This window comes from Melospiza georgiana, chromosome 4 (assembly GCF_028018845.1).
Source record: "Melospiza georgiana isolate bMelGeo1 chromosome 4, bMelGeo1.pri, whole genome shotgun sequence".
Taxonomy (NCBI): Eukaryota; Metazoa; Chordata; class Aves; order Passeriformes; family Passerellidae; genus Melospiza; species Melospiza georgiana.
The window spans coordinates 41,855,633-41,871,222 of NC_080433.1; the positions used below are offsets into that span (position 1 = coordinate 41,855,633).

The 15,590-nt window shown below is 36.1% G+C and overlaps 1 protein-coding gene across 9 annotated transcripts in view; it reads left to right on the forward strand.

Moving 5' to 3' along the window:
- PPFIA2 (PTPRF interacting protein alpha 2) overlaps window positions 1–15,590 on the forward strand; it is a 287,306-nt gene that overhangs the window by 133,976 nt on the left and 137,740 nt on the right. For 4 of the 9 annotated variants that reach the window (XM_058023315.1, XM_058023311.1, XM_058023313.1 and 1 more), the window contains one exon: window positions 12,410–12,472. The exons of the other annotated variants lie outside the window; for them this stretch is intronic. In XM_058023315.1, coding sequence (XP_057879298.1) covers window positions 12,410–12,472 — 63 coding nt within the window. The remainder of the gene's footprint in view (window positions 1–12,409; window positions 12,473–15,590) is intronic. 9 annotated transcript variants of the gene reach the window in all.

A 15,590-nucleotide genomic window follows, 5' to 3' on the forward strand; every position in this document is an offset into this window, starting at 1 on the left:
CAGGCTTTCATGAGAGTGAGATTTTTGATAAAGGCACCAGTTGCACTCTTTCAGTATTTTACCATTTTGGCAAAATTCTATTGGGAAGTTCAAATGTAAAGAGAAATTGATGAGTCTTAGAAAAACTGGAAAAGAGAAAAGGGTTCATTTTAATCCCTCAGGAAAGTGATAAGCAGAAGGTTTCATTTTTTCTGAGGCTCATACCAGCCCAACATTGCAATATCTGATCACCTTGGAGTCACTGTTACAGTGGCAGTGAATAATTGATCTGTTTGTTTGACAGCGTGATACAAAAGTGGAAAAAGAAAACCATTCCACTCTGACCTTGTCACAGCCTAAAGGGTTATCTAGTTTGTGGGATCACAGCTGTGGGTTTGTGGGACATGGTGTGGAGGCTTTATCCTTTAAATCTTGACTTGTAATCTTGTAGTGGAATTTTTTTTAGTAATTAAGAAAGAAATAAAAGAGAGATGATCTTTCAGGGTCACAGTGGGGGACAGGACACAGACAGCTTTAATGCTTGAGTGATAACTGAACTTGCACTGGAATGTCATGCATATAATTTTTTTTAATAAAAATTCAATAGTTTCTAGCAGGATTTCAAAGGCATGCAAACTCTTGAACAGCAAACCCAAACTATGACATAGTTTTATGATTCTGTGGCACTGAAGAAACTCTGTAACCACATAAACTCACTTAAGCAAATTTGCATTTGAAATGTTCTCTTTTCAGTTTTACTGAGATGATGGTTGAAACAGAATATGTTTGCAAAACAAATTGACGTGAGATCATAACTATGATTCCTTAAAATTTTCAAATTCCTGTCTTATTACTGTAGAAGCACTGGGGCAATTTCTCTCACTATAAACTCATGAACTACTCAGTATCACATAGGGTTGCAAAATGTATTGGATTTCTTTTTTCTTATAGATGCTTATCATTAAACCCAGCATTTTATTTGAGGCTGATGAATGAGTAAAACAATAAAGCTGTGAAAATTGGATCAAAAGAGAATGAACTGTTGACAAAGAGAGTGGGATTCTGAGCTAAAAAGGACAATTCTTCTGTTAAGTATGGTTACATGACAGAGCTGAGACTATCAAAGGAATGCATGTATTGATATAATGATGTGTCTTTGTTCCACAACTAATGTCGTGTTAGTGATAAAAACCCCTGCCCTTCTGACTCATGTGTTATTAACCATGTCTTCTGCCAGTGTTCCTTGGATGCACACAAGTACAGAAGCCAAGTCATTTTTGTCTGGGAGTGTTAGTTTCACATATGGTGAAAAATAATATAGTGTGTGTTCAGAACGCAACTTATTCCATTGTAACATTAAGTTGAAATATAAAGTGTTGACTAAATGTCATCGTTTTGGTAACCAACCCTTCCCGAGCTAATTTCCTGTGAATACTGCTACAATTTTAAGCAATGTTTCAACTCAAAAAATTGTAATCCCATTTTAATTAATGTCATGAACACTCATGAACAAAAATGAAAGCAACAAATAAATGAAAAAAAAGTCAGGAATTAATCATACTTTGAAGTTACATGGGAGCAGGAAGGAAGGCAGGCAGGAAGGAAAAATTCCCAGCACATCCTAACAAAACACCACTTCGATATCTATAAAATTGATGATTAGAGAAATACACCTTAGAATCAGTGAAGTAACTGCTAACTCGAGATAGTTTTTAATTACAAGAGATACTTCATTGCACTGCGCCGTTCCTGTTCATACCAGTAGGATTAGTTTCAAAAGTCAGGTCTTCAGGCCTATGGAGAACTGTCACCCCTGGTTATATTTTCTCACAATTGGAGGCAACGTGCCAGGGAAACACTTGCATTTGCATATTCCAATTTAGAATGTGACTATCCCTTTGGCACTCTGGCTTTCTCCTTTTGGGAACACCATGTTATGGGTTTCCCAAGATGCGGGCTTGGCAGCTGTGCATCCATTGCAAACAAACTGGAAGAGAATTGTCTCTGTTTCCCTTCCTCCTTCCCCTTACCAAGTCCAAGAGCTGTTTTCACTGCTCGTAAGATACTCCTTTTAAGATATTCCTGTGAGTTGACTCTTTAAGCACACTGTCAACTGCTGGTATGTGCAAGCTGATGCAACCTAGTTTAGATCAAAATGAAATAAAAACATTGAATCATTTCAAGTTGTTGAGTTTGAATTGCTTTCTGTTTTCCAGAGGGTGGTAGCTGGCAGTCAATCTACAATATCTCTTTTAGTGAGTTTACTGTCATCTGCATATTTGCAATTGTAACTGCTTTTTGCATTTCCTTAATACCTATGAGACATAATTTCTTTTGTGCTTTCTGTGCAATTGCGATATTGCAGGTTACATTAAAATTGGCTTTTAAATTTCATTTGCATCTGCAATACTGAAAATCATGGTGGAAGGATTTACTATTGAGAGGAGTTGCGGGGGTGGGGGGTGGTTGAGGGTTCCCAAGATTGGAATAAATTTGCTATAGTTAAAAACTATAGCATACTCCTTATACACTCTAAGGAAAATATTGCTGTCACTGGTGCTTTGGAGAGGGTCTAGACATTCTCTTGGTATCTGAATGTGTCCTTTATGAATAGTTAGTAACTCATTTTTATTTTGAAATGGAAACTCAGCTAAGCCTCCCTCTGTCAGAGATGTGGTGGGTCTACAGCACAGGAAGGACATTGACTTGTTGGAGTGAGTTTGGAGGAGGCCAGCAAGATGATTGGGGAGTGCAGCACCTCTCCTATGCAGAAAGGCTGAAAGAATTGGGATTGTTCAGGCTGGAGAAGAGAAGGCTTTAGGATGGCCTAGTTGTGACCTTCCAGTACCAGAAAGGAGCCTAAAGGAAGGATGGGAGAGAGACTTTACAAGAGCACATTCAGGAAAAAACAAGGGGGAATGGCTTCAAACAAAGAGAGTAGATTTAGATTGGATGTTAGGAAGAAATTCTTTATTGTGAGGTTGGTGAGGCACTTGAACAGATTGCACAGACAATTTGTAGATGCCTCCTTCCTGGAAGTGTTGAAGGCTAGATTAGATGGACTTCTGAGCAACATGGTCCAGTGGAAGGTGTTGAAACTAGAAGGACTTTGAAGTTCCTTCCAACCCAAGCCATAACCTGGGTCTATGATTTTCAGCACACACCAGAAAGTCCACTGTATTTAGCACCTGCTGAAGTTTTCCTTCCCCGTGCTGGCCAGTGAGCAGGGATGATGCTGCATTGCTGAGGAAACAACTTTTTCGAAGCAAAGTGTTCTGTTTTGCCAAGAAAAGATGCAATTAAATAACAAAATGCCTTGTCTGTACTTGTCATTTCTTAGGAAGCAAGGCTGGTGGTTTTTTGGTTGAGACAGGGCAATGCTACCTTCAAACCATTTAATTTTAGTTAACCCACTCAGATATTGAGTTGCCTTTGAAGCAACCTGTTTTTCTCCCTCAAGGGTCAGGAATCTTGAGCTCTTAACTTCAAGTACTCTGAATTACATTTAAATTAGGTGTGCAAGTCATTCAATTTCATCTTTTTTTGTACAGATTCCCTGTCATAAGCAGGTAGTTATTTATTAATCTGTGCTCTTTGAGTTTCTTCTCTATAGGTCTGGTCTTTTAGCTGATCAGGGTTCTTTGATCTGCCCTTTCTCAACTGTTAGCTTTGGTTTAGTACAGCAAATTTCCTTAGGTCTTCATTACATCCTGATGGCTGGCTGTGTGCTTTATGGGGATTCTTCTGGGCCCTACTAGCTCATATCTATCTTCTCCATTTCTCGCTATGTTTTATGAACACTTTACAGATTATAAAAGTAATACTTGAAGGACAGACACAATGTACAGGTGTAATCACACGGTTGTTACACTTGCTGACTTTTCAGTGATGATAAGATGTGAAATTTGGATTTTTAAAAAATAAACATTAGAAAGCTGTGTTTTTAAGGCCCCAGATAATGTTAAGCAATTCTAATTTTTATTAAAAATATAAAATTGTATTAGTAGTGTTGTCAGATCCTCATTGTTTAAATTTGGATTTTTTACACTAATCAACAAAATACCTCTGTTTTGGAAAGGAGATCCTATGTTTTTTATATATGCATTTGTCTGTATTTGCAGTTCAATATACTCAAAAAGGTTGCTTTTGTCTGGATCTGGAGTCTTTCATGTTATTATAGAGGTGAGACAGGAAAAATATAGGCAATATCTCTCCAGTGATGTTTTGATATTAATTCTTTGGCTGTTTGAATAATTGTTGCCAGAGTAGTATTTCTCTTTTTACTACATTCTTTTCATTGTAGTCAGTGAAGTCTGTGCTCCTGAATTTAGTGTTTTAAGCTGTGCTGTTGTCTCACTTTTATATGGGCGTGGTAATTATTGTTACACTTGAAGATAGTGTTCTTGGCTATTTAAAATATCTGTGTGCAAAGAAGCATGATAATAGGTGTCAGGAAACCCTTTCTTTCCTGGACCACTCCTTGGTCCCTGCTGCAGTATAGCAAAGAAAACAGGAGTCATGGATGAACCCAGCTGTCTCATTTTCCTCAAGTTGTCTGGTATACACAACTTCAAGCACATTTGTCATTATCTTAATCAGATTTTCAACATCAATTTCTGTTTATTTTCATTAAAGAGACCTAGCTCTTCCAACATACTCTGTGAGGAAATTTGGTATGATTTATGCTTCAAGTATGTGAAGGAAATGTTGGATATGGAGAAAATAAACAAAACAAATAGTTAACAAACCTTATTTTCCTCTTGGAGCATTTTAAATTCAGGCTTTCAATCAGTTCAGTGTTGAGTTTTAAACCAGTGTCCAGAGTAACAGTTTAAAAAAGTTTTTGTGGATAAACATGCTGGTTTAATACATAAAGACAAATAGTCCTGTGTGCTTTCTTCGCTTGCTAAGTTTTATGTTTAATTTACATATTTTCTTTAAAATTAGAATTTCATTTCATTTTCTAATTATTCTTCCTAATACTGTTTCTCATGGAAGTTTTTGTGGAAAGACTGGTTTTTCTGCCTCTTGAACTTAGGCAAGTGGTCAAATGTAGAAATCTACATTTGAACTATTTACTGGAGTGGAATAACCAGTTTTATGTGCATTTCATCCTAAAATAGTGTTGGGGAATACATTCAGAGCAGGTAGCTCTGTGTGCAGGTTCAGTGCCTGGGGATAGAAACTCAGAGGCAAGGCAGGAACCCACAGCCCCCAGACTGCTCCTCTTGGACTGTGAGGGCGGATGGACAGGGATCCAGGGCAGGGATGATTTCCCTGCCCTGTTGCAATACAAAAAGGTGAAACTATATCTAATGTCTAATGCAAATAATAGTTTTCAATCCCATAGATACTCTAATTTTCAGATTCTTTCAGGAGGCAGTAAACAAAGAGGCTTCTGGTTCAGGCTCTTCCTCACCTACATCTTCTTGTTTATTTTGTCTGTAAATGCTTCCACTCATCTCCACTGATATCCTCCACCTTAGGTCTGTCTTTCCATGGTGTAGTTTCACTGCCTGCATCTGCCACTGCTCATTTTTCACATGGTGTTAATGTGAAGCTGAACTGATTTCTGGCATCTGGCTGTTGCCCAAAACATTATGAACAACCAGGAAAAAGACCAAAATCTTGTTAATTTGTGCTTTATGCTGCTTGGCAGCATCATAATCACAGTCAATTCTTGAAACTGTGTGTAAATTCTGAATGTATCATTGCGCACTGTATGTTTGTTTATTGGGGCGCCTCTTGGTATATCAAAAAACTGGAAAGGAGATATTTAAATGCAAAGAAAAATACTGTACCTGAAATCTGTGTTAGGCTTCTATACTTACATGAAAAAGTAAATGAAGCAAAAGCAGCAGAGTGCTTGGAAGCATTGCACATCTATCTCGGTTTGTTCATAAAAGAAATATTCTCAGAGCTACACTTGCAAAGTGCCTAGCAAAGCTAGTGGGAATTTATAATATAGATTATTTTAAATAATAATTTCTTTAAGTCAGCAGGATTTTATGTGATAGCCCTGACCTGTTCAGGACCTTAAAAGTGGTGTACAGTGAGAGGGATTGCTTAGAAGCTGATCCAACAGAGTAGCATTAAATCCCCAAGGAATTACCACTATCTATGCCTGCCCCATTCATATCTTCAAGGGCAAGCTGTATTTTTTAAGCAGTATCTTATCTAGAAGGATAAACACTTAAAAGAAAAAATCAAGCTAAGAACAGTTCAACCAAAATGCTTCCAGACTTCAGATATCAATGTATCTGTACACATATTTTCTCTTGACAGACTATGAAAAAATTGTGTTAGCAGTGTTAGCTGTATTTCCTGGGCTTGTAGGATGAGGTTATAGTTTTAAATGAGGTACCAGTTGCTCCTTTTTGTTTGCTCCTAGTCATACAAAATACTTATGTTCTAGAGGCCAGGCAGAATAGAATGGTGCTCAGGGGCTGCATTCTGCACTCACCCAAGGGCCCATTTCCTTCTCCTTACACTGCTTCCAGGTGATCAGAGGGAAAACTGGCCCTCTGGAGGAAACTGGATGTGCTGGCACATACCTTCAGGAAAATGAGGGAAATGAGGGAAATATGCATTACTGCAAAATAAGTGATTCACTGTCTTGTTTTATTTTTTTTTTCCTATGCAGAAATTTGAGGAGTGAAAGAGGAACAGATTTTGAATAAGTGTCACCTGGCCTTTTTGGGGCAATCAAAGTTGTATGAGGCGGTAGAGAATTATTTAGGCATGGCTTTGGCTTTGCTGTCTGCTGTAGCCGTATAGTGAGAATGAGACTATAGGACACAAAGATTTTAAATTCAAGCAAGTATGATTCACTGTGTTTTGAATGTGTTTCTTAGTTTTGTCTTTAACAAGACTCTGATAGTCCCTGTGATCCTTGAGAGATTTCTCTCTTCCACAAGATCTGTGAGATTTCTGAGACCTGTATAGGCTCCTCAGATGTGCTTGAGTTCCATCTGACCTGGATCTCTCAGCAGGTCTCTTCTCCAAGCACCATGTGCACAGTTTAGCATCAGTCTTAACACACTTTCCTAAACCATACTTGTCATTTGGCAGGGCAGTGTGTACATGTGTGTGAACTGCTGTCTCTTCCTTCCTCACAGCCTGGAGAAGAGAGATTAGTGCTGTAGGCTGGGGACAGGTCTGGTAGCTGGTTCATTATAGCAGCAGGATTTCAGGGAGTGCAGGAAAACACTGTAGGTGTCTCTGGTTATGAGTTTATTTTTTCTTTTATTTTTCTCTTTCACTCCCCACCTCTCCTCCCTTCTCCTTTTCCATGCCCATCATCAATAAAATGAGTTGGAATTGAACCTGGAACATAAATATCAGAGAGTTCATTAGACAGAACAAAAGAGTAGTCAGCATGGTTTCCACAGACCTACTTTGAAAACCAATCACTATAACACTGTCCAGAGTAACCCAAAAAATGTGTCTTGGATTCCATATTTGTGCAATGCTCTTATAGTTTCATATTTTTATACAATATGGAATTTCAAAAAAGGGCAATGAGGTGCTGGAGCATTTTCCAAGAAGGACGATAAAGCTGGCAAAGAATCTGAACCTCAAGTCCGATGAGGGAGCTGTAGTTGTTTAGCTTAGCTATTTGAAGGGAGTTTATAGCCAGGTGGGATACAACTCTTGTGCCATGTCTCAAGTGAAAGGATGTGAGGAAATGACCTAAAGTTGCCACTCCTGAGGAGGTCCAGATTAGATATTAGTAGAATTAGAAATTAGTAATTAATTTTCACTGAAAGAGTGGTTAGGCATTGGAATGAGATGCCCAGGAAGGTGGTGGAGTCGCTGTCTGGGGAGGCTCTCAAGAAGAGGTGTCTGGCTTTGGCATTTGAGGATGTGGCTGAGGGGTGCGTGTGGTGGTGACAAGGTCTTGATGGCCAGACTAGATGATCTTGAAGGTGTCTTCTAACCTTGATGATTCCGTGCTTCTGTGAAATGAGCATGTTCTCTGTTTTCTGTACTTGCAATAAAAGTAAAACCAAAAAACAAATAACAAACTTCTTGTCTGAGAAGACTTTACATGGAAGAAATTCTGACAATTAGGAAGGAAAGGAATGGTAATATTTTTTTCTTTCTTAAATAGGAACAATTCAGACAGTTCGTTTTCAGAGTCTTTTTATTCAGTAAATTTTTAATGATGCAATGCATGCCTGAATTATTTCTGTGCCTTGGTAAAGCAGAAAGGCTCGATCTCGAGATGTTTTAATGGATATATGAACTCAAACTCTGCTTCTGTGATCACTGTTCTGAATCTTCATTCATTGTAATAAGCATCTCCTACAAGAATATTGTAGGTATTTTATAGTGTAAATGTAAGATTTTATTTTAACTGTGGTGATTTTATTGAAATATTTTTAAAGGGATTAATCAAAGAATAATTAGAAAGTTCAGTTAGTTTGATACAGGTAAATAAATATTTTTGAATCTTATTTTCTCTTTAAAATGCTCACTTAATAAGGTATTAGCTTACCTTGTTCTGTCATGTAACAATACTGTGGCAAGGCTACTATGCAGACTGCAAGGTCTGTCTTTCTACGTATTAGGTTTTAAGGAATAGATCCTTGCAGGTTTTGCATGTAGATTTCACTGTGCAGTGATAGGAAGTTCCCAGTAGCTCAGAAGAAGTGCTCCCATGGATGAAGTGTGTACAGGTCAACAGAAATACCAGGGAGCTCTGTTGATATAGATTGCTTATAAGTGGGTTTTGTTACTTCTTTATACTTTTTTTTTTGTTGTTGTTATGGCCTGGAGACTCTCATCATCAAACATATAATATTTATGCATAGTGTGTGTGCATACATCTGTACAAATATTGCTCAAAGGGAGATTTTTTTTTTTATTTCTGAGAGCAGGATTGTCATCATTTTCTAGTAAGTAGGTTTCACCTGTCTGAAATCTTCATCATAGAATAAAAAAAAACTGGGAAAGGTTTTGCCCTGGTTTATTCAATGTTTTAACAAATTAAGTTTGTTCAGTGAGTATCTTTGATTTTTTTCCAGCAACTTTCCATACCATTTTTTATAAAATCTGACTTTCTTCTATATTCCCTGTCCTTATTTTGGATGTGGCCTTGAAATTAGAGTTGTACTGCTCATATCATAACTGGGTGCAGGATTTCCTGCTTTACCAGAGCTTTGACTGGGGACTAGCTAGGGAGGTTTGGATTTTTGTGATGTTGGTGCTTAGGAAAATATGTTCTTTCTCATGACCTGGATAGCAAGATTGCTTGTAAGTCCAGTGTAAGTAACTAGTTGAAAATGCAGTTGCTTCATGTTTGAAGGTTAGGAATACCAGTGTTGGGATTAATGAATTTTGACCTAATTCTTATAGGTAATTTAGAGAATTAGGTAAAACTCCATTTAATTTTATTGCTTCCACAGAAACTTGAAATTATAGTCTCATAAATCCTTTGTCACTATTTCCATCTGGTTGTGAAAGGCAGGTCAGTTTGCTGCATATGTGTGCCATGATTTGTGATTATTGTCTCATGTAGTCTTGGGAACTCCAGGAGGTGTAGCTTGGCTGAGTATGACCTAGAAAGAGGGCATTTCATAGGTAATGTATTTTCTGAAAATGTTTTCAGAAGTGTCACAGCTTCAGAAAAGGCTCTTCTATGTGGAAATCCAAAACAAAGATGAAAAGGAGACTGGAAACATAGTTCTAAGTCCATCAGTAGGATGCAGCTGGAGGATCTCTCCCCCTGCATGTGGTTTACAGCAAATAGTAGCCAAAGAGCTCATCCCAAGCAAGAATATATGCACGTTCTAGAGATTAATAATCAGAATTTTCTCTCTCTTTTAACCCTGTTTTCTCCTCTGCTAAACTTTAATTTTCTCCTCCGTTAAACATTTTCCAAAGGAGAAAGCCCAAACTGTAATAGGAAGTGTCATAAATATTAATTCAAATATGTTGTAGTTACTAAGGTACGAAATACTAAGCTGATTCTGTACCATTAGATGCATTCCTGAATAGAATAAATATTTCATCAACATGCATGAATGGGAATTGCTGCACTACTTACAATGCAAAAACTCTTTCATAGATTTTTTTTGTACCTGCAATGACTGCCAGTAATATCCTCATGACAATGTGATGCATTTGCCTCAACATACATTGTTTGAAGAAAACCAATTTTAGAATCCATGCACCCATTTGATATTTTTAATTGAATATTTTTATTACTTTTCTTACACTTGGCATTTTGGATAGGAAATGACTATGGCTATAAGGAAATAACCTTACAGTACTGAAGTATCAGGGGTCACTCATTCCCAACTATGTTAAGTTCCCCAAGGGTCAAAATACTGGACTTAAACCCCATCAGCTGCTAGAATTGAATTCAACAGAATTAATTTTATACTTTTTGTCACTATGTCTTTTCTGGGTCTTCCTCAGTTTTACAAGGGGAAAGAGGGGGAAAATTGTTTACAATTTTGAAAAATTATGATGAAGTTACTCAGAGAATATTGCTGTTAACAATGAACAGCAAGAATAAATTAGTTAATAGAGCTCAGATGCAGCAGTCAAAAGTATACAGTAGATCTACCCTTTTAAACATACCTGCAAAATTTTCAGAAAAATCATATAACAGACATATGCAAATTAAAATGTGAAAAAAATTATTTCAAAAGCATTTGTTTCAATATTTTTTAGTAGTTGTATGTGTGTGTATAGATATATATACACACATACACACAGAGATGTAATTTATGAACCACTGAACCATGATTAAATAAAGATGCACGAGACTGAATGGGTAAAATTTATAATGTGTGTGTTTACTTGTGCTGAAGTATTGTTCATTTAAAACAGTGCCATGCTGAAATAATATGTATTGTGTTTTCCTTAAAAAATTCTGGAACAGTGCTGGTATATATACATCTGAACATGATACATGAATTAACATCAAGTTGCTTTGCATGGAAATTATCTTTTCCAAAGTAGCTGCTCTGTATGAAGTGAAATACCTTTTAAGTAAAGAGAATAGCATTATAAAAATGTTTTCAAATATTTAAGGCTGTAAATCTAAAGGGAAATCTGACAGAAACAAGTTAAGAACTTGTCAGCATACAGGGAGTTTTTCTTAAAATTCAAGATTTTTTTTAATGTGACTACATAATTTGCCTTTAAAAGACTGAAAGTTTAAAAGTATATCCAGTATTTAAAACTGTTACAAATAAAAATGTGAGGATCATTGCAAATATGTGATTTGAAGATAGATGGACATGAAGACCTGCCTGTGGCTTTTGTTAAATATATTGATAATGTGTGCATTTTTGTTTACTGCAAAAGTAAGCTGTAATACCCAGTCAGGCTTAACTTCCTCAAATTATAGCAGTAAATTCATTGTAAAACACATCTTGCTGTAAGTTGTGTTTTCCATATGTTAAAAATGCTTGAATCCAGGTATTTTATGCTGTATTTTTGCCTGCTTTAAATACCAGGTTTACTCTATTGAGTTAGTAAATAATCACAGAAAAAAATCCTAGGTCAATATTTACTTTGAGAAATGATTAAGCTCAACTATAATTAGCATGAACATTGTATGTATTGTTACATATGCTCTCAGCAGTGGAAAGAAATTGTTTGAAGGTTTAATCTAGAAATACTGGGTCTTTTACATCCAGAATTTTCAAAAATGACTGCTGTTAATTTCTTCTGAAGTAAATTTTGAAATCTGAAGAAATACTGCCTGGTCAGATTGCCTACTAATCAATGTCTGTCTAAAGAAAATTACTGTTTATTGGGCTCTGCAGAAATAAATCTGAAAGTAATAAAAAGGAGGAAAAATAGCATTCAATGCTGAAATACATTCTTCAGAAGCTGAAGGGACTTCCAGATTTTTTAAAGGCAGATAGCTTCTTCCTGCTATTTTTATACCCTTATGATTGTTTGATGCAAGAAGGAAGTCTGAGCATGAAAAAATTATCAATTTAAGAAGTAAATTGTACCTAATAATTTAATAGGTTTATTTATGTTGATGTTTTTCCATAAGACATTTAATATGGGGGAGAAGGTCCTAATTTCTTCAAACCTCACAAACAGGTAAAATTCTTGGTTTGTGTGGAGACCTCAGGTAGAAGTCAGCCATGGAGCTGGGTTTATTTCTCCCTGGGTATTGGGCTGTCCAGTGCTTGAGAGACCATTTCTGTCAACACAGTGCAGAACACCAGAGTGATCTATCTACCACTTGCTTGTTCTCAGTACCTCCTGAGCCAGGAGATGTAACAATACCTTCAATTTCATTATGTGAATTTCAGTTGAGCCGCATCAGTGTTCTCTTGGATAAGCTTGTTTGAATGATCACGTTCATCTGTCAGTATGGTGTAATTTAAATAAACTGTAGTGCTGTACAAAATTCTGTTCCATTCAGCAGAATCTCTGTTGCCCCCTTTTGCAGATGACGGTTGCTGCTGGTACGAGCATTGAGAATAACATTCAAAGGACCATATCCTGCCCTAATGTATGTTCAAAATATCTTGGTTTTTTGCATAATTTAAATGTGAAGCCTCCTTATGTGAATTTGATATTTTGTTGCCCATATTTTTGTGCATTTCGAGGTTACTTCACATTATGTATTTCGGGGTCAATGAGTATTGTACTACAAGTGAGGTCTCAGCCTATCAAAATTCCCAAATTGCTGTAATTTCTTTCTAGATGGTGCAGCTAAATAAAGATGATGATAATATATTCATAGTACCTTCTGCATTTACCTTGCTTCCCAGCCAGCTCAATGCTCCTGTCAGTTGAAATCAGTAGAACAGCAATAGACAAAATGAGGAAAGCAATGAGAGGCTATATTTATTCTACTTAACCTTGTCCTAAATTGCATTTTGATATGAAGATGTGTAATAATAAATGTGGAAGGAAGGTAATTTCATTTTCATTACTTAGGCAAATGTATACTATGACTCAAAATAGAAGGAGGGAGGAGTTACTGCTTATGAAAGGTAGAATTAGTGATATATCTGGTTAAGAAAAGAAGCAAATTATTCACTTGTAGTATAATAAGTCATTTGTCTTTTTAGACCAAAACTATTTAGATAATGGAAATTCATTGGGACAAAATTGAACTCTTATACATTAATGGGGAAAGATTAATGAAAATTGAGATGAACTCTTGAGAAAAGACTGTGGCTCTGACTTTTATAGAAGCTATTTTTTATTATGTAATGTGTTTACTAATTTATTTTTCAACTAAAGATTCTCATATTTATAGGGGAACTGGCAGATGGAATTCTGAATAAATACTTCCATCCCCTTAAGTTCTTTGAAGATATAGCAAATAATCAAAGAACAAGCACAACCTAGTTGAAGTAACTAATATATAAAAGAGAATATGCTGTGATTTAGTATTGGTAAGTGAATTTGTCCACCCTGTCTGGGAAAATAATCTCAAACCAGTCTTTTTTCTGGCTAGCTTATGCTTTTAAGGGAACAAAGAGAAAATCTTTACACTGCATTCTTAGAAGATACTGCATCTGACCATCTGAATCATTATGGATTTCTGCATACATTTGTGGAATAGATCAACATTATAAATTCTTGGCTATATTTTTGCACTGTTTGATTCCATTTTTGTCCTTGCTTCTGTGCAAAGGAAAAACTCTTCCTCAATACATAGTGTATGATTAATCTCCAGTCTCTTCTGGATTTTCAACATGACTTTTAACTTCTCCAGTGCAATTTTAGTATCCCAGTTTGTAAATGGTATAATTTGTAATGGAAGCTAGTGATCTAGACAGACAATAGCTAGTAATATAAAAAGACAATAATATGGCAGAAATTATGAGCATGGAAAAATGCACTATTTCCAATTTAGTTATAGAAGTCCATGCTATTACTTCAAAATGGTTTGTGATCTTTTAATTTTCTTTGAGCAGCCTGCTCTAGAGGAAGGTACCTGTGCCTGTGGCAGGGGTTTGGAACTAGATGATCTTTAAGTTCCTTTCCAACCCCAAACATTTTATTATTCTATGATTTTTTGAATTTGTTATTAATAAAGAGCAAAATTTCTGTTAGTTAGGAAAGAATCCTGTTTAGAGATTGAATATAATCCCTATCAACATCTGCATGTCATCCAAATGCGCTTGAGCAAGAGCAAAAAGTGGAAATCTGCGCTCAGCCTTTCACTCAGCATCTTGCAGGGAGGACAGGAAGGCAAGTCAGTTCTACTTTACAGGTAGAAAATTAAGTAAATAATTTATTTTATTCCATTCAATGCCAATCCTCCAGTTACCTGTGTGAACCACAGTTTTAATGGTGGGCATTAAGATTGTCAAATCTGCAGCTGAAATTGTTTGAATGAATGGTAAACTTTCAATTATTGGACTACATTATTGTGAAATGTTTCATGTAATTACTGTGAATAGCACAACTTTGTATTTCTGATAACTACAGAGAATAGCCTCGAAACCATAAAATTTTCAGTCAGTATATGTTGCACTGGGTCAACCTTTTAATTACATGGCATTAATAATAAGTTTTAATTAATTATAAACCGCAGTTACTTAGTCAGAAAGGCACAATACAGTTGGTTTGGCTTTTCTGGCTCCTAATCTCAGACCCAAAATATATTTCTATAACTACCCACATAGAAGCACTTTTTGAAATGCTAAAACCATAAAGAAAACATAAAATAGATGTTTCATGAGACAAATATGCTGAAATATTAAAAAGGCTTTCTTAGGCCTGAGTAACATTTCTTAATGTTATTAATAACAAATGTAAACAGGTTTTTTAGATATGAAGGGTTTGTAGTATGTCATTTTGCTTAATGGAAGCACACTGCAAGGCTTGCAATAAAGCTAAAGCTCAGGAAGAAGCTGCAATATATTCAAAACTGAGAATTCAGCTATTATGGTGATTTTCAAGGTAAAACTTTGTGGACGGGTTCCCATATATTAGGAGTTCTAATCTGTGTGCTGTTGCTCTGTGAAGTTTACACCTTCATAATTATAGACTTCAATTTACCTTTATTCCCACATGAACTTTCTGTTTTGTAGTTTTCATTATTATCCACTGTTCATGCAGCAGAAGCTGAGGAAAGAAATGGTATTATATACAATTATAAAATTCTTTTCAGATTATTCTCCTCTGTATTGTTTAGTAGGATATTAACTGCTAGGTTTGCTGTCTTTCATGCAAGATATCCCAAATCATTATTCTATCTGTCTGTGGTTTTGAATAGATTGGCCTTTAAACTGCCACTCCAATTGCTGTATAGTTCATAAGCACCATTGCTTGATAAGAATATCAGCAGATATAAGCTTAAAGTACACATACATTATAAAATGGCTGGATGAATATTAATGCTGGATGTAGAGTCACTTAGGACAGTCTGTCATACTGAGATATCTCAGTGCCATTGCATGATGACAGGAAGCAGAGCACAGACAAAGAGAGGACACTTTGTGTGCAGACCCAGTTGCTGTGGCTGCCTGACACTGAGCTTCTGCAAAATTGCAGCACTAATGCTCCTTTTCTTTACAGCTCTTTAAGGTCCACAGTGAAAATGTGAACAGCAAAATACAAAACAATATGGTGACAGATATTAAGCATGCTGTGTCTCTTTATTCAGA